Genomic DNA, 26,816 nt, shown 5'->3' on the forward strand with positions numbered 1-26,816 from the left:
GGGGCTTACAGCGCTCTTCTGACAGATGGGATCTTATCTGGAGTGAGGCAGGTTGAGCTCTGTAATATGTGATTGGACCTACAACATGGAGATGAAATTCTGGGGCAGTTACCATTATTTCTGCCTGTCTTTCACCAGCACCCCATCAGGACTGGGGTCTCACAGCTGTGCAGATGTGGCATTCCTGTTGAATTAACACTGTTGATTTCTAGAGGGTGGGGGTGGCCAACAGCAGCTGGTATGGATGTGGGAACTCTTGTGTGTGTCAGTGAGGAGAAGCACCTGCTGGGTTTAACCATGGAGCAGGGTTGCTGAATAGCTGCCATCTGCCCAAGTCCCTGATTATTAGTGTCCCTCAGATTTTCCATGGAGGCGATAGTTAGCCTGCGTCTGTGGTGCTCAGTATCAGCATAAACACATAGGGTTTGCTCCCCAGCCTGTTATTTGTGTCTGCTTGATACGTTTCCAGCTACAGCGTCAGAGAAAGCGCAGGCTCGGTGAGTGTCACCGTGAGGCGGATTGGTAACCTCAACCAGTACGCGATTGTCTTGTGCCACACAGAGCAGGGAACGGCCACCTCCAGCTCTGGTTCACAGCCAGGAGAGCAGGACTACATGGAGTACGCGGGACAGGTAGGTTGGGGACACCAGGAAAGGGAAGGTCTGACCATTCGTGCCATCAAGCCTGGATGAAAGAACTGATAAAAACACAAAGGCAACTGTATTTCCTTTCTAAAAATTTGCAGTTTATTTGCTTTCAGAAGAGGGTCTCTTTTTTCATCAGTTTTTTATGTTGACAGACATGCTTTGCAACAGTGTTCTGACAGTATTCTGACAGACCGCAAATGTTACAGGCTTGCTTGAGTAGGAGTGTCACTCCTCATCATGCAAAGGGCTTAAAACCATGACTGAGATTAGAAGGGGTAGGGGCCTACACACTGCATTTCTGCTGTCTTTGACCTCTGCTAGTCATTTATCCTTGGTTAAGGTCAGGGTCTGATGCCACTTGTGCACAGGGTATGTGACTCAGGCAAGGGTAAGGCAGGAAGGACAGAAAGTTTGACCCCAGTCCAAAGAGAGCAGGCCACTTGCTGCCTTCCAGGTGCAGTTTGAGGAGCGGGAGGACACCAAAGCCTGCACCATCGTCATTAACGATGACAACGTCTTTGAGAGCACAGAGAGCTTCGCCGTGGAGCTCAGCATGCCAGCCTATGCTCTGCTGGGGAACATCACCCGGGCCACGGTCACAATCACTGACACAGAGGACGAGCCCACCCTGCAGTTCGACAGGAAGACGTACCACGTCAGCGAGAGCGCTGGTTTTCTCTCTGCTCCTGTTGAAAGGAAAGGTGGGTCGAGCAGGGCAGAACAACTTGCTGTGCTCCCACTGGGGCTCTGTGGCACAGGAGGGAGAGCGGCTCTGCAGGCACCGCTGTGGGCAAGACGTTCAGAGTCTGAATCCATGCAGCAGAGAGCGTGGACAGGGAGCCCTCGAGACTGTGGCCAACAGTAAACTGGTGACAGAAAGAAGTGAAGCACCTGTGAACAGACTGTGAAACCTAAAGCTTGGATTTTAATTCTGTACTTTATAGCTAATAGAAGCGGTTTAGTGCCTGTATCCTGCAGTCTTTTATCACATGACTAGGATTACCGCAGAGCTGCTGAGGAGTCTTTGCTGTATATACCTTTGCCAGGCTCAGGTAAATGACTCTTCCCTGTTGGCAGGCAAATAACAGTGACCCCCAAAACAAGTGGTGTTCCTTGGGGTTTGCTTGTTTATGATTTTGGGGTGATTCTTTGATTTTTTGGAAGTAGCTTTGTGGCGCAGCTGAAATGACAAGCAACAACACAGAGCAGATGGGGGTTTTTTTCTTATCTTTTCCATCTGTGCTGTAGGATTCACTAACGCAGTTAAAGCTCCTTACTTTTGGATTCATTTCTCCTCCCAGCATGAGCAGGAGTAAACCCCTGTATTTATTTGCTGCTTCTCTGTGATATAGATACTGTGTTTTATGTGGACCTTATCACTGTACTGTATATTCTTTTAATAGTCAAGTGCCACCTGTTTCCTGATCATAGTAGCCAAAGGGTGCAAATTCAGAGCGTGCCTGGAAGTCAGACCTAAGCCAGCTTTTATTCAAGTTTAGGAGCAGGGATAGTGTTCTTTTTCACTCCTCTCCCTCTTTTCCGAACGCTGGTTTATTATTTAAGTAAGTGGTGTCTCCACCAAATAGAGTAAAAGTATTTCCATAGAGTTACTGGTTTTTTTCTGTTGCATCTTAGGGGATACCAGCAGCACTGTATCTGCCCTCTGCTACACTGTCCCCAAATCAGCCAAGGGAAGCAGCCTTTATATGCTGGAATCTGGCTCCGACTTCAAGTCCCGGGGGATGGCTGATGACAGCCGCATTGTTTTTGGTCCGGGTGTCGCCATGACGACATGTGACATCACGCTGATCGATGACAGTGAATACGAAGAAGAGGAGGAGTTTGAGATCGTATTGGCCGATGCCTCAGATAATGCACGCATTGGCAGCCGGGCCTCAGCCAACGTCTTCATCAGCGGTCCCAACGATGCCTCCACAGTGTTTCTGGGGAATGCTACTTTTACCGTCAGTGAGGCTGCAGGTGAAGAGTAGCGGGGGGCTCCGCCGGCACTGCTCCACACCATGTTGGGGTGCTTGCCATGGAAGTATGCTTTCACCAGGAACAGCTATCAGAAGGGAGTGATTTATGGCACAGCAGCAGAATTGTAAAAGATTTGCAGAGGGTTTCTCTTTTTCCCTCTGCCCTGTGGGGAAGGCTGGGGGTTGTTCTCTCTGCAGTAGGCTGTGCTGGGTGCAGGAGCAGCAGTGAAGGGAGAAGGGCATGCTGAAGGGAAAGGAGTGGCTTTGTGGTGTGCGGCTGCTTTCTCATCTTGGTTCTCTCTCATGTGCAACTGGTGATGCAGGAAACATTGAGATTCCAGTCCTCCGACAGGGACCTGATCTCTCAACCCCCATCTCAGTGTGGTGTGCTACTCGGATGTCAGACCCTCCATCTGCCAGCCCGGGAATTGATTATGTCCCCAGCTCCAGAAAAATAGAGTTCAGGCCAGGCAAGACAGAAGAGGTGAGGAGCCACTTTGACCCCTGAGGAGTCTGCTTTGTCTGGTGACACTTCTCTCTTGTTTATGTGCATACTCTGTATTTGTCATCTGCCTGTTTTGAACATTCTCTCAGGGCCACTTGAGAATTGTTAATGAATCTGCTAGGCACAGACTCACATCTGATCAGCAGTCCAGCTAGAGAAGATTCAGTCAGGCCACCTCTCCCAGGATAAAGATGGCTGCCTATTCTCAGAAATTATATGCCAGATCTTTCTAGAACATTGTTTCCATTGATTAATGAATTCAGAAAAGACCTGACATAATGACTTCACATTAGACATCCAAATGTGAGTGCCGGGAAGGATGAAAGCTTTGCATCTCTAAAAGCAGAACTTGTGCTTCCCTTCTAGTTCTGCACTGTGACAATCCTGGACGATGCGCAGTACCCAGTGATAGAAGGGCTGGAGACATTTGTTGTTTATCTCAGCTCACCCCATGGAGCTGAGCTAACAAAGCCATTCCAAGCAATCGTGGCCATTAATGACATCTTCCAAGATGGTAAGTTATCCATGGCAGTTCTATCCAGTCCATCCTAGCCTCTTCCTTCACACTTCCACATAGCAGGAGGCTAGTCCCAAGTTAGGTTATTTCTAGGCTAGATTTAGCCTATTTTCCTGGGATCCTCCCATTCCATTTGGTTGCCCTGTTTCTTTCCATGCTTCGCTGTCCACAAGAGCTTGGAGTCTTTGAGAGTGCAGAATGAATTTTCCTGCCGTGTTCCCTTACTTTCAGCCACACTTTGCCTCTTCTACTAAGAGCTCAGTCCTTGTTCTATGCTTTCTGTGAGCTAAAGTCCCCTTTACTACCTGAGACAGTCACACTGCATGTTTCCTTCCTCTTGTGTTTTAATGTATCTCGTGTTTGCTTGCCTAAGGAAAGCACACACTGTATGCTTTGTAATCTAACTTTGTAGTAGTCTGTAATCATTTCTGCCTTTGTATCTTTTGTTGAGGATGCCCTTTGCTGCAAGCTATTTGTGCTGTGTCTGTCACAGTAGGATAATACTTTGAAACACAGTATCCATGTCAGTACTGAGTCGTGATACAGTCCCTTCCTGGCACGCCTCGCAAACACCATCCGCATACCACCAACCCTGTCTTGTTCCTCAGAGCGTTGCAACAGCACCAAAATTATGGGAAAGGAACAAGTTTCATCAACTGTTGGAGTTAGGTGACGGAGAGGTGGTGAGGAGAGATGTTGTCTTTCTGAAGCGCCGCAGGGTCTACTGATCCTGTGCTCTATAGAGGGTTGGCGGCCGTAACGGTCACTTGTTTGTTTGAAACTGAATCCTGTATTGAGGCACAGTGAAGCTGCCATTTTATTCTCTGACTGTTGGACTCCATGCAGCAGTTCTCCCAGGGTGTATGTGCCTCATTTAACTCTTGTCTCTGTGTAGCTTCAATGCTGCTTGACTCTTTTTATTACCTCCTGCAGTACCAAGCATGCAGTTCACCAAGGACACGTACACAGTGAAGGAGAAGGAGGGTACTCTGCACATCCCCATCTTCCGCACCGGGGACCTGAGCTATGAGTCCTCGGTCAGGTGCTACACCCAGAGCCAGACAGCAGAGGTCATGGAGGACTTTGCAGAGAGGAAAAATGCAGAGGAGTCTCGCATCACTTTCTTGAAAGGGGAGAAGGTGAGCTGAGCCTGGCTTATATGAAGAATGAAGAACCATTGATGGGAGAGGTTCACATCTCCTCCTGGGCTCTGCATGTCAGAGGGAGCTGACAGAGGCTGTCCAAACTGATTTCATAGATGCTTAAAGTCACAAATTCTTCTGGTCCTGGAAATAGGACATGACTCTGAAAGGGTTGTTTGTTTCATGGTAAAACTGATTAAAACATGAAATGGAAATCCTCTGTGTCAGTAGGACTCAGGATTGTTGTAGCAGAGAGCTGTTGGTTTGTGGAAGTAGATGTCTTCACTGCTGTGTCTCATCATGGAACCATGTGGTTTGTCCACACTGAAGTAGCAGCCTTAAAAATAGAAGTGTTTCTGACAGTACTCGGACGTTAAACCCTAGATAGTGAAGTATAGTGTGCCTTTTAAGTGGCTTCATCAGATTTATGAACGTTTGCTGTTTTCTCCTGCTTACTTGGCTTTAGGTGAAGAACTGCAGTGTTTATATCAGTGATGACTCTGCCTTTGAACCAGAAGAGCAGTTCCAGGTCTATCTTGGTAGCCCACTTGGAAACCATTGGAGTGGAGCTAGGATTGGGAAGATGGACATGGCAACCATAACTGTCACCAATGATGAAGATGGTAAGCGAGAACACTCAACAAGGATGTAGTTGTAGTGTAGGATGCAGTCCCAAGGTAGTCAGCACTGTCTTGTCAACAGTTTGTGGTTTAATTTAGTAGACGTGAATGCGTTCAGTCACATGGTGACCGCTCTGTGTGCAGCTCACTGATGTGTGATGGCTTTGTGCACTGGACTGCTCTTAAGGGAGGGACTGAATACCAGTGGCTTGAACCCACCATTTGTCCCATTTCCCGTTCCTCTGCAGTTGCATACAGAGTTGCTGTGCTTCCCCTGGGAGATGTTGCCTTTCCCCCACAGTGTCACAGCCTGGAGAGATCTTTGGGGAAGAAGGGGGACACCAGGTCCCTCTGCTGTGACTGCCAGTGGGGGCTGTGGCACCATCACGTGGCATGGATCTGAGGACGCGTGGTTCAGTGGGAGGCAGGGGATGGGGGAATCATTTGCCATCATCCTCTGTAGCCCAATACATGTGTTGGGTTTTGCCCCACCCCTTGCCCTAATTCACATCCAACCCTTCCAGCTGCAGTTTTGGCCCCCGCTTTAAGGAACTCCTTGCTCTGAAGATGTGTAGATAGAGTCTAAAAGGAGCTGATCTTAGGTCACCCCAGTTGCTGAATGCCCTTCACCTGTAAACAGTCAGCTGGTGTATAAACCTGAGGCTTTTTTCTTCACTGCTGTTTCTTTAGCACCCACCATTGAGTTTGAAGAAGCTGCGTACCAAGTACGGGAACCACCTGGCCCAGAAGGTGTTGCTGTTTTAAATATCAAGGTGGTCCGGAGAGGGGATCAGAACAGGACCTCAAAAGTCCGCTGTAGCACCCGTGATGGCTCAGCTCAGGCTGGAGTCGATTACTATCCCAAGAGTCGAATCCTCAAATTCAGCCCAGGTAAAGGGTCCTTGGAGGGAAGGTTAGAGGTGGTGACATGACATTTTGTGTATATCAGAAAGGAGCATTGAGGAAATATTCAGGAGATGTGGAAGAAGCCACTTTTTGCATGAGGTTTACAACACAACACAGGTCTAACTGCTCCGAGTGAAGTGAACTGCATTAGCTGTAAGAAGGCATAACATACCCTTAGATTTTGGGGTTTAGATTTGATTTGGGGTTTGATCTTGGGCTCATCACAGTCTTCATGGGAAGAAACACCTATCCAGCTCTTCAGTGTGGTACAGGTGGGGTGTAGCAGCCAAAATAACGAGTCAGAGTGTTCTTTTTTTTTCTGCAGGGCAGGGGCCATTTATTTTTCCAGTAGTACATACTTATGCTCTCGCCAAAGCTCTTACTTCATAATTAGCAAATCAGCAATTAGACAGCTATCAACCTTTTCTCCTATCAGCATAACACGGGCTGTGCAGACCAATCAACTTCTTGTTCACGGGCTGTTCACACAGCGGTAACTTCTCACAGCTCAGTACTTTTCCACAGTTCAGTGTTGCAGCTGTCCGTTATTTTTCCCTGCCACCTTGGCACAACTCAGCAGTTTCTTATCTTTCTCCCAAGGCCTGTTTCTCATCAAAGCCTTGCTGCTTCTCAGGGGCTGCGCAGAGCTGACAGGCCGATGTCGACTTGCCTCTCTCCCACAGCTGTGCAGGGCTGACAGGCCAATGTCGACTTGCCTCTCTCCCACAGTGGGGTGCGAGAGTTTTCCCTTTTCCTTGCATTAGATATGTCCTTTCCCCTCTCCCCTTCTGGTTGCCCAATCAGTCTCATTCAAACACACTGGTGTTCTGAGCTCCAGCCCTCTCTGCTCAATAAGCAAAGTGCCAAGCTGCTGCCCAAGCAAGGGGGCAATGAAAAAGAGGGAATGAAAGCCTGGAGGTGGTGAGCTCTTTACTGAGCAAACTGTAAATGGAGAAAGACACTGTAAAAGGAGACAGAAAGATGGTTGAGACTTTACTTTTAATGTCATTTGAAAAATGGGAAGGCCATCCCAAATCTTGCCATGTTTTCTCTGGTGTATAACATATCACCCCTTCACAATGCTCTGCTGGGTAAGAAGGATCTGGGGTTTGGTTGATTTGGGGATTTTTCTGTTTTTTCGGTAATGTATTTTAAATATACTACACAGACCACTTACTACGTGATCTTTTTTAAAGTGTGACTCTTCTGGGGTGCAGCCTTGCACTCTGCTGTGGCTATAATTTTGTTATGCAGAAAGGCTGAACTGTAAAATGAAGGGTGATCAGGACAGAGGAAGAAGCACTAGCATCTGGCAGGTGAGAGTAAAGTGGTCTTCAGAGGTTGTAAGGCTCAGCAGAGATCTTTCAGGATCCAGTGCAACAGCTCAGATGACATTGCTGGACCAAGAAGTTCTCACCAAACAGTTCTGCATACTGGTGTGAGAGAGAGCAGAGATGCTTGCAGCAAGGGTGGGGATCATAGATTTTTACTACAGACAGCTAATGCAAGACAGGCATTATTAATCCTCAGATGGCATCTGCCAGTAAATCTATCACCAATTGGATCAGTTGTCATAGCTGGAGTTTTATGTACAGAGTAGAATCCTGTGTGGATGGGGCTAAATTATTAGTAGCAATGAGCGGAAATAAAATTTATAATGCGTATTTTATCATAATGTTTCAGCGGTCATAGCGTAGACCAGCCATGTGTTTTTTTTATGAGAACTTCAGAGCAGTATCTGATGACGAATTAAGTTCTCTCTGTTTCTCTTGCATTTCCTCTCACAGGTGTGAACCACATCATGTTTAAGGTGGAGATCATGTCCAATGAAGACCGGGAGTGGCACGAGTCATTTTCTCTGGTGCTGGGTCCAGATGATCCAGTGGAAGCTGTTCTTGGAGATACCAGCACCGCAATAGTGACTATTTTGGACCAGGAGGCAGCAGGGAGCCTAATTCTACCAGCATCTCCCGTGGTAAGTTGCCTGTTGCAATGGACGTGATTTAGTACCCTTCAAGTACAGACTGAAAACCCCAGTGGGGTTTCTGAAATAAAACTAAGAGCTGCAATGATGTAGCAGGCTCGGAGCGTGTGGGAAGGTTTGCCTTTTCTGCTCCTCCCCTTGGCCCCAGGCAAATGCTGCCATCTTGCATCCACACAGGTCGTCGCCCTGGCTGATTACGACCGGGTGGAAGAAGTGACCAAGGATGGTGCGAAGAAATCCCCTTCCCCAGGCTATCCGCTCATCTGCGTCACTCCTTGTGACCCTCACTTCCCCAAGTACGCAGTCATGAAGGAACGCTGCAGCGAGGCTGGGATCAACCAGTCTTTCATACAGTTCAGCTGGGAAGTAGCAACCCCCACGGATGGGAATGGAGCCAGGTCACCTTTTGAAACCATCACTGACAACACACCATTCACTAGCGTCAACCATAAGGTATGTGGGTAGGTACCGGCATGGCGAAGCTGCAAGAGCACGTGGCCTAAGCCAGTGAGGGCTTGGGGCAGCTCTGCTGGTCTGTGCACATGTGGAAGTTGGTTGCGTTCCTGCAGCTGAAAAGTCACACACCTCAAAAAGTGGCTGTGCCTGAATAAGAGCTCAACACGCTGGTGTGAGCTGCGTTACCAGGGTTTGGCTGTGGGATTGTCTGATTTCCCTCTGTCCTGCTCAAGTTTCAGGAAGGGCGTAGCTCAAGCTATGAACTTCAGGCACTCGTTTTGCTGCATTGCTCCATGTGCGGCCTGAGACCTCTCTGTCCCTGGACTGTTCACATCCTGCCCAACAAACAGAATTACTGTTTTCCTCTGGGGGCTTTTCCCAGGCCTCCCAACTGTGATGTCTCAGCTCTTCTCAGGCATCCAGGTGTGTTTCTAGACCATGCCTACTCATGCATGAGTCTGAGACACTTGTAGTGGGTAGCACACACTTCAGTTACACAGAGATTAAAACCTAAAATCTCCCTGGATTTGGGAACTGGCATGAGACATTTGGGTGCTTCTTTGGGGATTACTTTTTTTCTTTTGGCTCTGGAAAATTCGGGAGTTCTTCACTGAGCCTGCTAAAAGCACCATTTCTGCTGATGTGGGAAGTAGCTGTGAGTGCTCAGATATTTCAGTAAATCCCTGGTGGCGGGAGACAGATGGAACCTGGCAGATCATAACAGCTTAGGCTCCCTCTTCCCTTCCCTTCAGTATGTGGGCAGAGTTTGGAAGCTGTAAAGCACCCAACATGCTTGAGCATCTACTGCAGCGTAGGTAACGAGGCCAATCACACCTGCATGCCCCAGTGGCCAGCAGCCACTGGCACATGGGTGCTCCTAGCTTGCGTTTGCCTGTGCCTCGCCTCCGTGCTGCCTCAAAACACCAGGACAAAGCGATTTTGCTACACAGTCAGATGTCGCGACGCTGGTGTCTTTGACCCACGTGGATGTTTCTCCTTCCTCATTCCCTGCAGGTGCTGGACAGCATTTACTTCAGCCGGCGGTTCCACGTGCGCTGTGTGGCCAAGGCTGTGGACAAGGCTGGCCATGTGGGCACCCCCCTGAGAAGCAATGTAGTTACCATAGGCACAGACAGTGCCATTTGTCACACTCCTGTGGTCGCAGGGACGGCCCGAGGTTTCCAGGCACAGTCATTCATTGCCACTCTGAAGTACTTGGATGTCAAGCACAAGGAGCATCCCAACAGGTAAGAGCCTGAAGGGGAGAGTGCAGTCCTTCCCCAGGGCCCCTGGGGTTACAGAGCTGGCCTGGGTCAAGAGGAGAACCTGTGTCTGAAACCACATCCCTCTGTGCAGTGTGCCCTCTTGAACAGCGTAGGGTGCTCAGGGTGCTGCTCCCGTTCTCTTCCTCGCACCCTGCTCTGCTGAGGGGGTGCCCTTCCCCTCAGGAAATTGGAGTTGGTGGGACAGCTTAAGGAGCAGGTGTGTAGATGGGGAAATCTAGCTGAGACAAAATATCAGGCTGCCACTAGCGGGGTCACCCTATCTCTGGTGTGGGGTAACGCGTGAGGCTCTCACGCCTGCCAGAGCTGCTCTTTTCTGCTGTCTCATCCACTGTTTGTTCCAGAATCCACATCTCAGTGCAGATCCCCCATCAGGATGGTATGCTGCCCCTCGTCTCCACCCTGCCGCTGCACAATCTGCATTTCCTTCTCTCCGAGTCTATCTACAGGCACCAGCATGTCTGCTCAAACCTGGTCACCATCAGAGACCTCAGAGGCATCTCAGGTAATCTTTAAAGCCAGCCTTTGCTTTCTGAGCTTGGTGATAGGGAGAAGCCAGTAAAGAAATGCAGAGAAGGCAGCTTTGTCTTCCTCTGGGCTCTCTTGACATTGTGTAAATAATAATTAATCTTCTTGTACTAACAGCAGTGAACAGAGTTGCCCCCTTGAAGATGAGCTGTGATGCACAGGAACGTTTAAAAGATAATGGGATTAAGCAGCATTGCTCTGTTTGAGGAGGTTGTAGGTTCACACGGTGCTGGTGGTTTTCTGCTTTTCAAATCTGTCTTGTGATATCCATGTGGTTAGAGAGGGACCCACAGGAAGTGGATCACTGTGTCTGTGTCACTGAGGTCTCCCACGTGGCAACAAGAAGCAGCAAAAGCAAATTCACTGCTGAAGTAGACGCCAGAGCCGAAGAAAGAAGGCAGTTTGTGTGTCTGACACTCAGGGTAGCGTGATCCATGCTTGTTCCATGGTGGGCAGGGGGTTGTACTTCATTCTGTTCATTTTATACTCAAGCTGTTCTGCATTTCTTAAAGTTTAACTTCAACCTGTAACTAATAGGAGGGTTTTTAGGATTCTTACCCCATTCCTATAACATTTTCCCCTGTAAAGACCTGTGTATATTCAGTTTGACCTTTAGGATAATGAAGGGAGAGGGGCCCATTAAGTCCCTAATATAATAAAAGTCACTGACATGATTTGAGAGTGAAAATGGGACCTCAGTACTTGGCCTCAAGCTCTTTAAAATCTGGAGCGATCAGTTTCCTGATGTCTCTTAATCCCAGAGGCAGGCTTTCTGGATGAAGTGACCTACGACAGCATCATTCTCGGTCCTGGGTATGACCGCCCTTACCAGTTTGACCCCACAGTGAGAGAGCCAAAGACCATCCAGCTCTATAAGCACCTCAACCTGAAGAGCTGCATTTGGACTTTTGATGCTTATTACGACATGACGGAATTAATTGATGTCTGCGGAGGCTCTGTCACTGCTGACTTCCAGGTGAGCTGCCATATCCAAAACTTTTCCATGTAATCCAAATCTTTCTCAATTCTTAGGCGGAGCTCCACTTTGTGTACGTGTATATTTGCTGCTCTGCTCTGCACGACTGGAGCATTTCCCCCTTTTTTACCTAGAAAGGAATGGTGATTTGTGAAATGCACTTAATTAATTTATTTTCGTTGGAGTAACATAAATTTTATTCTCTTAATCTTCAGAGCGATGGTAAAATATTTTTTTTAAATACAAGGATGTACTGGAAATACAAAACATTCTCAGCTGTGCTCTATTCTTTTACAATTTTGACTTTGTTCTTAGCCAATATAAAAGAGCAAAGAACAGAGCAGAGGGACATCAGTTCGTACTCCACAGTGGAGTGAGGTCATGGGAATTTTTAAGTCATTTCTGAATTAACTGGCTGGCAGACCAAAAGCCAAAAATGTTCTTCTAGACAATAATGGCTTTCGCTACTAGACATGTCTCACTGCCCTCTCATGGATGGGTTATACATATACATCCCACTCAAGTGAATATCTCATCTTTGTTAGGTTCTTGTATTAAATTCCCGGTCAGAATCTTATGGCCAACATCATCTCTTTTAATTCCTGCCAGTCTGGAATACTTTGTTAACTTTCCTTTTATAGCTCAAATTATTTGCACAAATCCAGAGAAGCTACTTGAACTGAACAACTGCATAATTTAGTACGTGGAGACTGGCACCAACCAGTCTGGAATGTCTCTCTGAGGTCTCTGGGGCTTGCAGAGTACAGCTGCACTCTGCAGATAATAAATGGCGTATATATAGCCAGAGAACTGTGCTATTTCAGATACTCTTAGGGCCAGTCCTGAGCAAGCAGAATTGCTTGTTTTTAATTCACGGAATTGGAGACTGGGGGTTTTTCTGAGGTGAAGTTGTGACCGCAGCTCCTTTTGTGCCATGACACCACAGTGTGCATTAACACTTACCCTTATTTAAAATGCAGGTTTGTCTGAAGTACCTATATGTAAAGGTAAATAAAGTTCAGACAGTCTTCTCTGACTTAATTGTAGGAGTTTTGTAGTATGTGAGGAGCACTCTGTGCTTGCATACTTTTTCCCAGCAGTTCGTTATTAGTTGTCAAACGGCAGTCCAGCAATAACTTTTTGCAAATCAGCTACTTGTTTGCCAGTCTTTGGACATTATATTGCTTCAGAAATACTTCGTCCCCACGTTACGCTCCCTGTGTTTAGGACATCCATGGTCCAGAACTGAAAAGGAGTCTTCTGTTACAGGTACTCTGGCTTTTGTCCCCATCTGCAGAGCAGAATGCAAATACGGTGTCTCCTTTGGAAGGTGCATAACCACCTTTTCTGGGTTTTACTGACAGGTACGGGACTCTGCTCAGTCCTTTTTAACAGTCCACGTCCCGCTCTATGTGTCCTATATTTACGTGACAGCACCTAGAGGTTGGGCTTCTCTTGAGCACCACACAGAGATGGAGTTCTCCTTTTTCTACGATACTGTTCTCTGGAGGACAGGTAGGTCCGAGGCATTTCAAGGGGTACAGGAGAATTGGTTTGTCCTTGGTTTTGCCTTTTTCTTAGTTTCTGCACTGCCACCACAGTTCTGAGCATGGGTAGCATTCCCTGAAGTAAAGGGCATGCAGGCTGAAGCCAGGTATGCCTGCATTTGTGTAAGCTTAGCAAGGGGGCTGGCATTTCCCCCTCAGCCTCTCTCCATTAATGGGAACGGTTGTCACTGAGCCCTAGGAAGTGCTGCAGGGAAAGAGCTCTCCCTTCATCAGTGTCTCCACAGCCAGGCTGAGGTTGCTCCCTGTGGGATATTTGGAGTGATTTCTCTGACGCTTTTCAGTGATTCTCGTGTGGGAGCTGCAGTCACGTTCCTCAGCCTCCTGGCTCTCACGGATGGATTTTTTCCCATACTATCCCCTTGTTTGTTAAAACAGCAGTGCTCCTAGCGGCGAGCCCTGAATCATTCCTGTCCTCTGCTGGTTGGTACATCCAAGATCTAACATCTGTGTGTCTATGTGTGGTTTATCCTGTGCCTCTGAGTCTTCTATTTCCAGCTTGCTAATTTTCCTTTCCCACAATATTTGGAGCCTGTGTGTGCTGGGAGCCCGTGCCGGCAGCCTTGAGCAGTACTGCTGCTTAAAGGGCTACAAGGAACTGACAGCACCTCACCTCAGGTTTTATTCTGTCAGCGGTGACACTAAGTATTGGAGAGGAGGGACTTGCAGAGCTTTGTTCATGGAGAGACACTCGGGAATTAAGGCCAAGATTACCCAGAAATAATTATCTACAACTTAGTATGTAGAATAAGTTACATTCACAGGCTAATCGTAGTGGGGAACTCAGTGTATTTACTTCCTTTATGCTTCAGTGAGACTTAGGCAGCACATGTGGATAATGAAGAAAAGTATATAGCTGGCTCACTGGAGGATGATCCCAGTTAAACCATGCCTTTTTGGAGCACTCTCAAATGCTTCTGAAGCTGCGTGGGGCTGACAGAGCCCACCTGAGGACCCACTGTCCCCAGTGACTTTGTTCTTGCTGCACTGTGCAGGGATTCAGACAGACAGCGTTCTCTCAGCCCGGCTGCAGATAATCAGGATCTACATCCGCGAGGATGGCCGGCTGGTTATCGAGTTCAAGACACAGGCCAAGTTCAGAGGTAAGAGCATTAGTCCTGCTAGAGGAAGAAATCAACGTACAAATACAGATCTGTTCTGAAAACACAGGTAGCAGGACATGGCCCTCTGTGCTGAGGTGTCCAGCATCAGGGTCTCCCCCTACTCTGCCTTATCCATCACCTCCTTGTCTCCACCCCAGGGCTTTTTGTAATGGAGCACCACAGCCTGCCAGATGTCAAGTCTTTTTTAATGACTCCAGACCACTTGGGAGGGATCGAATTTGACCTGCAGCTGCTGTGGAGCGCTCAGACTTTTGACTCTCCCTACCAGCTCTGGAGGGCAACCAGCTCCTATAACAGGTGAGGGCTGCGGGTTCAGCCGCCGTCAGCAGCTTCCCACGGCACAATGTGCTTCTTAAGCAATGAACGTGCAGTAGCTAACAGCAGTGGCGGAGCGGTTTCAGATCCAGGCCTGAGAGAGCAATCCCTGTTGCCCTTTCAGCAGCCATCCCATGCTTGGAGGAGGTAGGTATATTAAGATCTAGAAATATGTGGTTCGCTTTTTAAAAAAAATTCCTTTTCATTATTAGTTCTGTCCATGCCTGTTTATTCTTACAGTCTGTGCTCCTTGCACAGAGGGTCAAATTAAACACCGCAGGCCAAATTTGTCCCTCCGGCGACTGCTGGAGTAGATGGACATTTCTGGGGCGAGGGAGAGGACCTGCTATGAACTTTGTCTTGCCTGCTTACCCTAATTAGAAAATGGTGGGTGTTAGGCAAACACATCAGCCGGGTGAAGAGCCTGGAGTCTTGTTTGGTCACTGTGGTGTCTCCTGTCTGTTCCCAGGAAGGACTACTCTGGAGAGTACACCATCTTCTTAGTCCCCTGTACTGTGCAGCCCACGCAGCCATGGATAGAGCCTGGAGACAAGCCCCTGCCCTGTACGGCTCACGCTCCTGAGCGGTGAGGAGTCCCCGTCATCACAGCAGCAGGACAGTTTCAGCCCGCTTGGGTTGTTTATGTGGTCCCAGCAGGCGTGTGGCACACTGCAACAGCAGCAGGAAGGGAAGAGTGGAGGGGAGGAACCTCCCTTTTGGCTCAGGAGTACCCCTGCAACTGTGACCATCCCCCCTCAGGGTGGTGAAAGATTGCTGGGCTGGGCTGGTGGTTGGGGGGCTTCAGACAGTCTGTAGCACAGCAGGGTCTGTTATTCCTGAGCACAAGCTAGGCATCTTTGCTTTCTTTAAAAAAAACAAACTTTCTTTAAAAAAAGTTGCCTTCATCTGTGTGCCTGCCTTTCCTCTGTCACATCTAGTGAGACTGTGGACTCCCAGACCAGGGGCTGTCCTGGGCTGTCCGACATCTCAGCCAGCAGTTTTCAGCCTCGAGGCTGCAGAAGCCCATGTAGCCTTTGGTTGTCCCCAGACAGAAAGAAAATCAAACCTGTTGGGAGGCTTCAACTGGCTGTGCAGAGCCCTGCACCGTTAATGGGAAACTAGGGGGGCAACAAGTCATCTTGGGTTGAATGCCACTGTAGCACGGGCTGCTAGACTGTAAAGTGGGAGGGAAGAAAGGTGAAGCAGATTGTGTAGGTCACCGGCTTGTAACTTCAGGATGTTCCCAAACTAAATCTCTTATTTTTCCTGTCCCAATTTTAGATTTTTGATCCCAATTGCCTTCCAGCAGACAAACCGCCCGGTTCCTGTTGTCTACTCCCTAAACACGGAGTTTCAGCTCTGTAACAACGAGAAGGTGTTTCTGATGGACCCCACCAAAGCCGAAATGTCTCTGGCAGAAATGGATTACAAAGGGGCTTTTTCAAAGGGTCAGATTTATTTTCTTTTCCTTTCCTGTTCTGCTTGTACCTAATGTTTCTGTCTTCACAACTTCCATTCCTCTGAGAGAGAAGGGTAAAACCCAGATTTGGCTTTGCCTCTTTTACAGCAACAAACAGCATTTTGAGCCTGTTACAGCTCTACAATGGCATGAAAAGACAAGAATGTGCTCTGGCACGGTACTTTGTCATCTGCACACACAACTCAAAACCCAGAGCCATGTGTAGTTTGGTGTATTTGCCTCTAACAATGGCTTTCTTGTTGAATTGGAGAATTTAACCTGGTTTTCTCCCAACCTCCTCAGGGCAAATCCTGTATGGCCGCGTGCTCTGGAACCCCGAACAAAACCTAAATGCTGCTTACAAACTGCAGCTGGAAAAAGTCTATCTGTGTACAGGCAAGGATGGCTACGTGCCTTTCTTTGACCCAACGGGCACTGTCTATAACGAGGGGCCCCAGTATGGCTGTATTCAACCCAACAAGCACCTGAAACACCGATTTCTCCTCTTGGTAAGTTTTCTGTTGTGGTCAAAACTGCGATGTTGAGTATTGTGTGAGAACACGTCCAGAGACATCTGGTCTCTCAGCCTCTTGCTGACCTAACAGACCTGGGAACTAAATGACCTTCCTACTTGTGGGGAGGGGTTGCACATACCAATATTTAGCTCATATTAGCTATTTCAGGCCGCATGTTCTCACTGGCCTGACTGTCGCAGGTGATGTGGTACTGTTATTTTTCTGTTTGACTTCCCCAGGCACCCCCAAACCCCACAACATCCTGCGGAGTCTCCAGGCAGACCATGCCACCCTCCCTGCCCCCTGCACCTTCATGCAGCCGCAGAAAACTGGAGCCAGAATAAAGCAGGGTGCCTGTGCTAAATGCCTCCCTCATCTGGGGGGTCTGAAACGCTTGCAAAACTGTCCTCTGCTTCTGCTTTCTGTTTGTTTTTTTTTTTCCCCGACTATGAACAGATTCTGACTACAAAGGGATGATAAGTGAAATGTGTATTTTTTGCAGTACTGGGCAGACAGGAGCAAACCATGAAGACAAGATCAGTTTTTCCTCAGTCTTTATCCATGAGTATTTCTTAATCTGGGAAAAAAAAAAAAAAAAAAAACACCACAATTTAGGAAGAAAAAGAATTGATGTACCAAATTTCCCTTGATCTCTGCTTACACTGTGGCTTGGAATTGACAAAACTGCCATCATATAACGGGAGATTTATTTACCAGTTACACAGAAATTCCTCTCATATAAATCTACAATTAGCTCCCAAGATTCATTTGGCTGTTCTTACATGCTTTGTGGTTAACATGTGCCAGCGTCCTTGCTGGCAGCCCTTGTCACAGGACGGGGGTCATGTTAATGGTTTTGGCCTGCATATTTGAGCTGGCTGCCTAAATTCTTCTGATCGTCAGTTCTACAAACTTAATATTGACACAGTCAGTGCTAAAGCAGTATGAAGTCTCTACAAATCATATAGCTCATAACTATTTTCTGTGCAGTCAGCTATATGTTAAAGAAATGTCCATGCCCATGTGTAGGCGTGGAGACTGGGCATCTGGATTCGGTTTCTGCAGCAGGACACAGGTGTCATTTAGTGACGCGGCTCCTGGCTTCCCTTTGGGAAGGTGACAGCGTGCGCTCCTCTTCCTAACGCCTCTCTCATTTCCAGGACCGAAACCAACCAGAAGTGACAGATAAGTATTTCCACGATGTGCCTTTCGATGCCCACTTCGCTTCTGAACTGTCCGAGTTTCATGTGGTAAGCAGCATGCCCGGAGTCGATGGATTTACTCTCAAGGTGGATGCTCTTTACAAGGTACGTACCAAGTGATATCGGTAGCCCAAAACTCACTTCTCTACCCAGGATGTCCTAAATACTTTGTGAATTGTAGGCTCTGTGCCTGACCCTGCCTAGAGAAACCAAATCCATGCTAGGGTAGGTCTTGCAGCCTTCTGCAGTTTAACAGCAACCCTCAACCAACTTTTCCGATGGCATGGTGGGCCTCCACGCCCACCCACCATACGGTCTCCATGAAGCGAGGTGCCCTCACCCATGATCACCCATGTTTGCAGATCGTGCTGTAGTAGGCCTCTCCGTCATTTGAGAGGTGAGAGATCCAAGTCTCTGTTCGGCAGCAGAGCACCTAAGCGGTGCTGTCCCTTCCCCTGAAGGCAGCCGCAGCTCGGGGCACCCGTGGCCCTTCCCGGTTGCAGGGGCAGGCGGCCTCTGGTTGCGGCTCCAGTCTGTGCACAGAGGCAGGTGAGTATGAGGCTCGGGGGAGACGAGCAGATTGTGGCAGAAGGAGGGACACAGAGGAAGCTCTCGATCAAGGGCAGAATTTTAGATCCTGATTTCTGGGCTTTTTTGTCCTTCCCCAGAGAGGCCTGCTTTGTAACCCGGTGACCTCTGTTTGCTGAAGGGGCTTCTGGGCCTTGCTAGGATTGTACTCTAAATTAACAGTGGAGCCAGTTAAGAAGCAAACTCCAGCACAAAAAATTAAGATGAGGAATTTACTCTGGTGGTGGTTTTTTTCCCAAAGCACTCAGGAAAGAAGCTCTTTAAAACATATTATTAATATTCCTGAATTATTTACTGCAGTTGCAAATACAAGACTGAACACCTCAGTGATAAATAAAAACACACTGAGCTTTTTTGTTGATACTCACGCAAGTCGAGCATCGGGACCAAAAATGCAACCAGCTCTACCTTTACTTAACAAAACCACTTGATCTAAAAGCCGTAGTGAAGATTTCCTGTGTGCGTGCCTTCCCTTTCTTAAAGGTGGAAGCCGGACACCAGTGGTACCTTCAAGTCATCTACGTCATCGGCCCAGAGAGCATGGCAGGGCCGCGCGTTCAGCGATCCCTCACTCACCGCTGGAAACGCAGGCGCAGGGACTCGGTCGATGGCAACGGGAGGCTGATGCTGGATGACTCCTTAATCTATGACAACGAAGGCGACCAGATCAAGAACGGCACCAACATGAAGTCGCTGATCTTGGAGAGGGAGGAAGCCGCCATCGCAGCCTCCTTATCTCAAACGGGCGCTTCCCTGGGGAGCGCCTTCGCTGCCGTCACCCTGCTGCTGCTGGTGCTTTCGGGAGTTTGCCTCCTCACCAGGAAGTGTCAGAAGCTGCGGAGGAAGCGGGAAGCTGCCCGAGCCGCCCCGGAGGAGCATCCCCTGAACACCAAGGTGGAGCTGCCCAGGGGCGCTGGGAAAGCCCTGGACAGCCGGTACTGCACCGTGAGGAATGTTAATATATTGAGGGAAACGGGGGGCGTCAGCGGGGGGAAAGGCAGGAAGGGGAAGCAGGTGAACTTGGAAGTCAAAGTCCACAGCAATTTGCACGACGGAACGGAAGTTTAACAGAGCACACACTTTGGTTTGGTGAAAGCTTTTTATAAATTGTAAAAAAAAAAAAAAAGTTAATTCAAAAAACAAAAGCTAAGAAAAGTCATGCTGGTATTTTTATACTCTTGTGAGAAGGAGGACTGGCTCTAGCTCACCTCTGCCCCCAGCTGAGCTGCCTCACTGTCCAGCACCGCTGGAGCCAGGCAGAGTTCTCCATCCATGCCTCCACCGTGCTCTTTCCCGAGGGTGGCCTGGGGACCCCAGCACCTCCCTCAGCAGCCTGTGGCAGGGCAGCATGGGGACACTGTCCCCCCCGGCGTGGAGGGGTGGCTGTGTGTCAGCCGGGGAAGAGGAGCAAGGACCCTCTGCTCCTGGCCTGCAGGGCTTGGGGTCAGCTCCCCACCTCGCTGGGAGTAAAGTAAGAAAAGCAGCATCTTCTTGGTTAAGAAGCAAGCGGCCTTGGTTTGCTTCTTAAAATGAGGCAAAACCCTACAGCGAACCAAACTGCAGACCTGGTGCTCAGTATCTAGGGGTTGGGAGGTTCATTTTGGGGTGGTGCTGGCTGTGGGGAGTGGCAGGGACATGAATTGTCACATGGCATGTTAACTGTCCTGTCTCACCACACAGCAGAGAGTAAAACTTGAATATAAACCTGACACAGAGTGTGACCGGGGTATCCTTTCCCTGCGCCTCCCCTCCTTCAGCCCCTGTTGTTCCCCAGTGGGGTGTGGCTGGGTGGGAGCCCCCTCGGGGACTTGTCAATGGCCTTGGGGGTGACCAGGGCTCAGGGCTCTGCATCTCCTCCTGCGTGGACAATACCTGCTGTGCTGCCAGGGCAGGTTTGGGGGGTCCCTCCCACTGGGGCCAGTGTCATGCAGGGGACCTGTGACTGGGCTGAAGCCCCCTGGCCACCATCTGTCCCCTGCGTGGAGCTGGGGGAGCCCACACAGACCCCTGCCAACCTCTGAGTGTGTCGTCCTTTAATAGTGATCACCAGCATTCAAAACGACTGAATACTTAGTAATTGGTACTGACTGATTATGAAACGTAGAAAATACTGTAGATAAAATGTAGATAAACACTGAACAGGCAGTGGATCTTGAAGGCAGGGGGTGCTCATGGTTCAGGTCAGGAAAGTACCTTTTCCTCCAGCGCTTTAAAGCCTCTGTTGGTTATAGCACCCGGCTTTTGACAGGTCCTGTCACTGTCATCACCTGACTAGTAATACATTACATAAAAAGTTTTATAAATGTTATATAAAAAGTAAATAATGTATTTATAGACATTGATTAATGGGTTAAATATTGAAGGCATTTTATAACCATTGACAAGTACCAGAAATCAAAGACCATGCTTGTCTTTCAGCACTGAAAAGAGCCTGTCATGAGGCTGTAAATCATTCCCACTCCTTGAGTATGAGTATCAAAATTTAATGCTGAACACACTGGGAATATTTATCTTACAAATATTGAAAGTGTTGCATAAACACTGAAAAAAGGTTGGAAATAGAAGATGTTGAAGCTCAGTACAGGTCTGGCATGAGCCAATTACACCCTCTGCTCCTTAACACGCTCTGGACATGCAACAGGCCATACATCATTCACTGTCATAACCTGAATACTGATATCATACTTTAATACTGAATAATTATTAATTAATTAGTTAACAAGTGTTGGCTAATAAGACAGTAACTATTCTGGGCATTATGCAAACATTGAATAGGACAGGAGTTGAAGATGATGTTGGGGATCTGAGAAGTGCCTTTACCCCCTCTCAGCTGTGCCGGCCTCGCGGACCAACGCGGTCGGGGCCCATGCAACCCGCCCGGCCCAGCCCTGCGTCGGGCCCCACGAGCAGCCGACCGTCTCCGAGCCTAAACCTGCAAGACTCGGTTTCTGTCCCGGGGCTCCGGCCTGGGAAAGGCCTGGCTCGGTCGGTGCTGTGGAGCCCCAGCCCTAGGAACCGGCTCTCGAGACCCGGCACGCCCGGGACTGAACCCCGACCCCCCCGGACCCGCGTGTGGCGGCGGGACGGGCCCGGGAGCCCCGGCGGGGGCGGGCGGTGCTTGGGAACGGGCCGGGGGGACCCGCGGGGCGGGCCCGGCCCCGGGTGACCGCGGGCGGCTGTGCCGAGGCCGGGCGGCGCCGGGCTCCGGCCCTCCGGGCTTTATTCCCCGGCGCCCCGAGACCCGCCGGCTCCTCCGCGGAGCCCGGCCTCGGACACAGGCACTTGCCCAAACAACGCGGCCCCCACAGCCTCGCGGGGCTGCGGCTCCTTCGCCGCTGCCACCCCTGCTCGGCCTCAGCCCCCAACCGCAGCTCCACTTTCCGCGGCCACCCCGACCGAGCCCCTACAGCTCCCGGGGACCGAACCCCCCCGCGCCTCACCTGGCCCCAACCGCGGGACCCGGACCGAGCCCGACCTTTACTGCCTCGGGGCCGAGGGCGACGCGACCGGCGGAAAGAAAAACGGCGGCCGGGAGGGGCCGAACCCCTGAGGGCACCGCCCCGCGCGGGCGCACTGCAGCCCCGCCGCCCGCCCGCGCGGTCCCGCCCGCCCCGCCCCAGCCAGACTCCGCCCTCCGAGCCCGCCCCCGCAGTCACGTGCGGCGGCGGCGGCAGGATAGCGGCGGCCCCCGAGGCTTCAAAACTCCCTCGCGGCCGCCAGGGGGCGCCGCCGCCGGAGCGGGAAGGGCAGCGGGAGCGGGGTCGCGGCTCCCGGGCTCCCGGGGTCCCTGCCGGGCTCGGGGCCCCGGCTCCGGGCGTCTCGGGGCCCCGGCTCCGGGCGTCCCGGGGCCGAGCTGGGGCTGCTTCCCCGCCGCGGCTGCTCCCGGTGCCGCTGCCGCGTCTCCCCGCCCGGGGCTGAGCACACACCGGCGCCTCCGGGCGCGCTCCGGGCCGGGGCCGGGGCGAGGGTGCTGCGGTGCCGGGCACCGGCTGCGGCCGCGCCGGGCCCGGGTGCCCCGTCCCCCCGGGGCGGCTCCGGTCGCGGCTCTCACGGTCCCAGCGCGGGGCGGCCGCAGCCGGCGGGCGAGAACCGGGGGTGACGCCGTCTCCCGCCTGTACCGGGCGGCCTCGAGGTCCCGGCATGTGGCCGGGCGAGGAAAACGGGAGAAACCGGGGAAAAGCGGAGCAGAACCGGGGCCGTTTCGTCCCCTCGCCCCCCACCGGCGGGCTCCGGTGCGGGCTGGGGGCACCGGCCGCTGCCCGGTAAGTGCTGCCCGAAGCTCAGGTCCGTGCCCTGCCCGCAGGCAGCTGCCGGGGCCGGGGCGGGCCCTGCCTCTGCCCGCAGGCAGCGGGTGCTGCTCCCGTCCCCTCCCGGGGCCGCAGCCCCGGCTCTCGGCGGGGGGGGCTCTTGCCGGGACCCGCGGGGGACCCCGAGCAGGCGCCGGCGGGCTGCGGGCCCCGGGTTTCCCGGCGGCAGGAGCTGCCGTCGCCGCTGCCTGCTGCGGGCGAGTGGCCCGTTTCCCTCCCCTCACGGTGCGGGACCCCCCGTGGGTGCGCGGTTGGGGCCCGGTGACGTTCCCGGCGGGTTTCAGCCCTCTGGGGTCCCCTCTCGGGGGGCAGCGGCTGCAGCTCGGCCGGTGGGGCCGGGGGTCCCCGGCAGCTCCCGAATTCGGCCGCAGGATCAGCCTCTGCTCCCGCCAGGAACGGCTGTGGGGGCTCCACTCCCCGCGCCTCCTGCCCGGCCCCGTTCCCAAGCGGGGCTCCCGTCCCACCTCCGGACCCGCCGCCGAGGGGCCGCGGGCAGAGCCCGGCGGCTCCTGCCCCTCGCTGCCGGCCGCAGCCGTGGCCGTGGGGCCGCCGCGGAGGGACCTTCACACACCGGCCGCCGCCCGGGTGAGTACGGGGCTCCCCATGAGAGCGGGGTTTGCCCGCGGGGACGGGGTTTGCTGCCTCTGGGGAGCCGGCCCGGGAGGAGGCACCGTGGCCGCACAGACGAGGTCGGGGACGGCTCCTCAGACATGGGGACAGGCGTTTGCACCGGGGGTCCCCGGGCATGGGGAGCTCCCCAGGCCTCCCACAGCAGCGCGTTTGGGGGTGGCTCTGGGCTCCATTTGAAACCATTGTTTCACTTAAAACCTTCTTTTTCAGCTAAAAACGTGCTGCAGTGCGAGCAGAGGCCTCTCCAGGGACCCGCAGTGTCTCCTGCAGCCCCATCAGTGAGAGGGCGAAGCTGGCCTGGCCGGGCACGGGGAGCAGCAGCCGTCCTGGTGCTGCCGGTCCCTCGGGAGGTGTCGGTGGCCTCGGCGATGCTGCGTGGCCGTACCTGTGCCAACAACGTGTGGGGAAGGCTCATCCCGGCCCCGGGCACAAGGAGCACGGCCCCGGGGCAGCAAGTGCCAGGGGGATGTTGGCCGGGAGGACGTGCCCGGTGGGGTGAGTGTCCCGGCGCGGCGGCCGAGTGGAGCTGCAAGACCGGGGTGCTCTGCTCCCAGGGCTGTGCCGGCAGAGTGGCCGAGGGATGGGGAGGGCTCGCCGTGGGGGGAAGGAGGGTCCCGGTGCCTGTGCCCACCGGCAAGAAGCCGATCAGAACTGCCCGTGCCCGGGAGGCAGCGGGTTTGCAGGGCAGCAGCCCCGGGGCTCTTTGGGCTGGGCCATGCAGTGCCGCTAGGAGCTCCGACTGTCCCACGTCTCTCGGTGTCGGACAGAGGAGCGTCAGCCAGGCCGGGAGCCACGTGGGGTGTGGAGCCCCAGGAGGAAGCCGGGCTGACTGTGCCAAGGCCAACGCTGCCGCCTGCCCCTGGTGTGGGCCCACTCCTGGCAGGAAACAGCCCTGCTTGCGCCTGCCCGGAGACACTGAGGGGACCATGTGGGTCCAGGTCAGTTGTTTGGGCCCAGCTCAACTTGTGGGTCCCGTTTCCTTGGTTGGTTGGTTGTTCGGGCTAGTGTTTGTTTCTGGCCCAGCTCAGTTTGTGGCTTAAGCTCGGTTCAGGCTCCTGCCCATTTTTTTCAGGTACAGCTCATTTCAGCCCTGGCTCCTGTTTGTTTCTGTACCAGTTTTTCTGCTCTGGTTTCAGGCCCAGCTCATGGACGGCTCCAGCTCCTCTGCAGCTTCTGTTTGTTCCTGGTCCAGCTCAGTTTTGACTCCATTTCGGCTCCAGATTGCCTCCAGCTCCTCTTCACCTCCAGCTTGTTTTGGCTCCAGCCATGACAGCTTGTGCGTGTTAAAACAACCTTGGCTTTTGGCAAGGTCGTAAATCAATCACTGTCATAACTTGTATATGAATATGAACTGTCATAACTGTACACACGTTGACTAATTAGTTTGTGTTTATTGTTCAATGACTATTGGGTGCTTGTACACCCCTTGAATAAAGAGCTGGACACACAAAGATGGTGTGAAAAGTGCCTTTCGCCCCAGAGACTATCTCAGACGTTTAATTCAGCCTGGTGCATGCCAGCCTCCCTGGCTTTGGGGACCAACACGACCAGACCCCCATCTCCGGTGGAGGCCTACGCACCCTGCCCACCCCCCTTCTGCTCCCACCCACCTCCCACACCCACCCCCCTTCCTGCCCCCCCACCCCAAACCCAGCAGTTACCCTCCCTCTGGAGCCCCCTGAGCTCGTTCCCATCTCCCCAGCCCAGCTCCTGCTCTGGGAAAACCCACGACTGGGCCCGGCCCTGAGCCCCAAACCACCCCCCTGGGCCTGCTCCGAGCCCCAGGACAGGCCCGAGCCGGCGGCCACCTCTCCCAGCACCCCCCGCTCAGTCTCTGCTGCTGTCACCCCGAACTGGCCCAAGGGTTCGAGTCCCCAACACGCCGTGGCTGAGCCCCGACCCCCCCGGACCCGCGTGTGGCGGCGGGACGGGCCCGGGAGCCCCGGCGGGGGCGGGCGGTGCTTGGGAACGGGCCGGGAGGACCCGCGGGGCGGGCCCGGCCTCGGGTGACCGCGGGCGGCTGTGCCGAGGCCGGGCGGGGCCGGGCTCCGGCCCTCCGGGCTTTATTCCCCGGCGCCCCGAGACCCGCCGGCTCCTCCACAGATCTACCGGCAGCGCGGCCGTTCTCTCCTCGTCCCCTTCCCGCGGAAATCGCTCCACCGGAGCCGCCCCCCGGGCTGGTGCAGGCCCGCTGGCCCCCAACCCCGGCCAAACCCTCCTCGGGCTCCTTCCCGCCCCGCCGTTTCAGGCCGATCGCCCCTCCTCACCTGGGGCGGGCGGACACCGCCCCTTCACTGCCCCGCAGCTCCAAGCGCACGGGGCTCCCGACCCGGCACCGCCCGCCCGCCGGGCCTGACGGAGAAGGCGCGGCGGGGAGATGGCGGCCGACGGGGGCCAAATCTCCCCGGGCCCCGCCCCGCGCAGCCGCTCTGGGGCCCCGCCCCGCCCGGGGGAGGAGGCTCGGCGGGGGCGGGCCCTGCGGGCGGGGCGGGGTTAACTGAGGGGCGTGTCCAGGAGCGGGGCGGCCCGGGGAGATTTGGGCCCAGCGCCCGCCCCCCCCCGGCAGCAGCGGGGACGCTGCTGGAGGACACCCGGTGCTCGGCCGCCGTCCGCCCCCCGCTAAGCCCGGCTCACCGGTCCCCGGCCCACCCGGGACTTCCGAGTCACCCCGAGGAGGGAGCGGAGTCCCCGAGAGCAGGGGGGGCCGGGCACCTCCACTCCCGGGGCTCCCCGCCCTAGAGCATCCCTGTCGGGGGGGGAAGCCCGCTCAGGTCGGCGGGGGCCGGTTTCGGCCCCTTCCCACTCTCAGGCCGGCATCCCCGGAGCTCGGACAGCACCAGGTCGGAGTGGGAACGGGCCAGAGCCTCCAGGCCACCCCCAGTGTCCCTCCTCCCCGTCCCACCCGAGGTCCCGACCCCAGGGGACGTGGTCTCACGCGGACGCCCGGGGTTCAGCTTCCCTCTGCTTTTTTTTCCCCATTTTTTCTCTCCAAAAAGGAGGCTTCTGCAGACACTCAGCCCCTGCCTGTGCCTGTGTGTCTCTGTCTTTCTTTTTTTAGACACTGATAATTTCTCTGGCTTTGAAGTACAGGACAAACCTCCCACACGCTCTGAAACACACCTTAAAATCAAGTGACTAAATTTGTCATTTAAAAGGAAGAAAAATACTGACAAATGCCACTACAGCATATTGACTGAGAAGGTAAAGTCCCTATGACTCAAATGGAGCAATTAAGTATGAATTAACTCCAAGTGACTCCTGTAATGTGCCTGAGTACATCGTCTGTAGCAAGCCTGGAGGAAATCTTGTGTGCTTGAGTTAGCAATAAGCCTTGCAAATCATTACTCTTTCAAAGACTAACATAGATAGCTGAGGATATCAGTAATATCTGGGCTTTTGCTTGTACTTGAGCCCCTAGGAGTCCAATACACTCTTTAAAAACATGCTGATGCAGTTAGGAGGGCTGGGCAGGCTTTTCCTGACTGCTACGGTTCTGCCAGCTGGGATGGAGACACCCCAGCAAAGCAAAGCCTGGAGCTGCACACCCAGGCTGAGCACCAGCATCCCC

The 26,816-nt window shown here is 52.9% G+C and overlaps 1 protein-coding gene across 1 annotated transcript in view; it reads left to right on the forward strand.

Moving 5' to 3' along the window:
- The window catches only part of FRAS1 (Fraser extracellular matrix complex subunit 1), a 176,530-nt gene extending 156,510 nt beyond the window's left edge, over nt 1–20,020 (forward strand). Inside the window, exons 53-73 of the mRNA XM_074867089.1 lie at nt 470–632; nt 1,102–1,348; nt 2,283–2,627; nt 2,950–3,110; nt 3,498–3,645; nt 4,582–4,787; nt 5,257–5,413; nt 6,101–6,301; nt 8,104–8,291; nt 8,478–8,753; nt 9,771–10,003; nt 10,384–10,544; nt 11,329–11,543; nt 12,908–13,058; nt 14,104–14,211; nt 14,370–14,529; nt 15,017–15,133; nt 15,829–15,995; nt 16,310–16,515; nt 17,682–17,828; nt 18,795–20,020. Of these exons, the coding sequence (XP_074723190.1) occupies nt 470–632; nt 1,102–1,348; nt 2,283–2,627; nt 2,950–3,110; nt 3,498–3,645; nt 4,582–4,787; nt 5,257–5,413; nt 6,101–6,301; nt 8,104–8,291; nt 8,478–8,753; nt 9,771–10,003; nt 10,384–10,544; nt 11,329–11,543; nt 12,908–13,058; nt 14,104–14,211; nt 14,370–14,529; nt 15,017–15,133; nt 15,829–15,995; nt 16,310–16,515; nt 17,682–17,828; nt 18,795–19,379 (4,342 nt within the window). The 3' untranslated portion in view covers nt 19,380–20,020. The remainder of the gene's footprint in view (nt 1–469; nt 633–1,101; nt 1,349–2,282; nt 2,628–2,949; nt 3,111–3,497; nt 3,646–4,581; nt 4,788–5,256; nt 5,414–6,100; nt 6,302–8,103; nt 8,292–8,477; nt 8,754–9,770; nt 10,004–10,383; nt 10,545–11,328; nt 11,544–12,907; nt 13,059–14,103; nt 14,212–14,369; nt 14,530–15,016; nt 15,134–15,828; nt 15,996–16,309; nt 16,516–17,681; nt 17,829–18,794) is intronic.
- Nucleotides 20,021–26,816: the final 6,796 nt, after the last annotated feature.

The sequence above is a fragment of the Strix uralensis genome, chromosome 4 (assembly GCF_047716275.1).
Source record: "Strix uralensis isolate ZFMK-TIS-50842 chromosome 4, bStrUra1, whole genome shotgun sequence".
NCBI lineage: Eukaryota > Metazoa > Chordata > Aves > Strigiformes > Strigidae > Strix > Strix uralensis.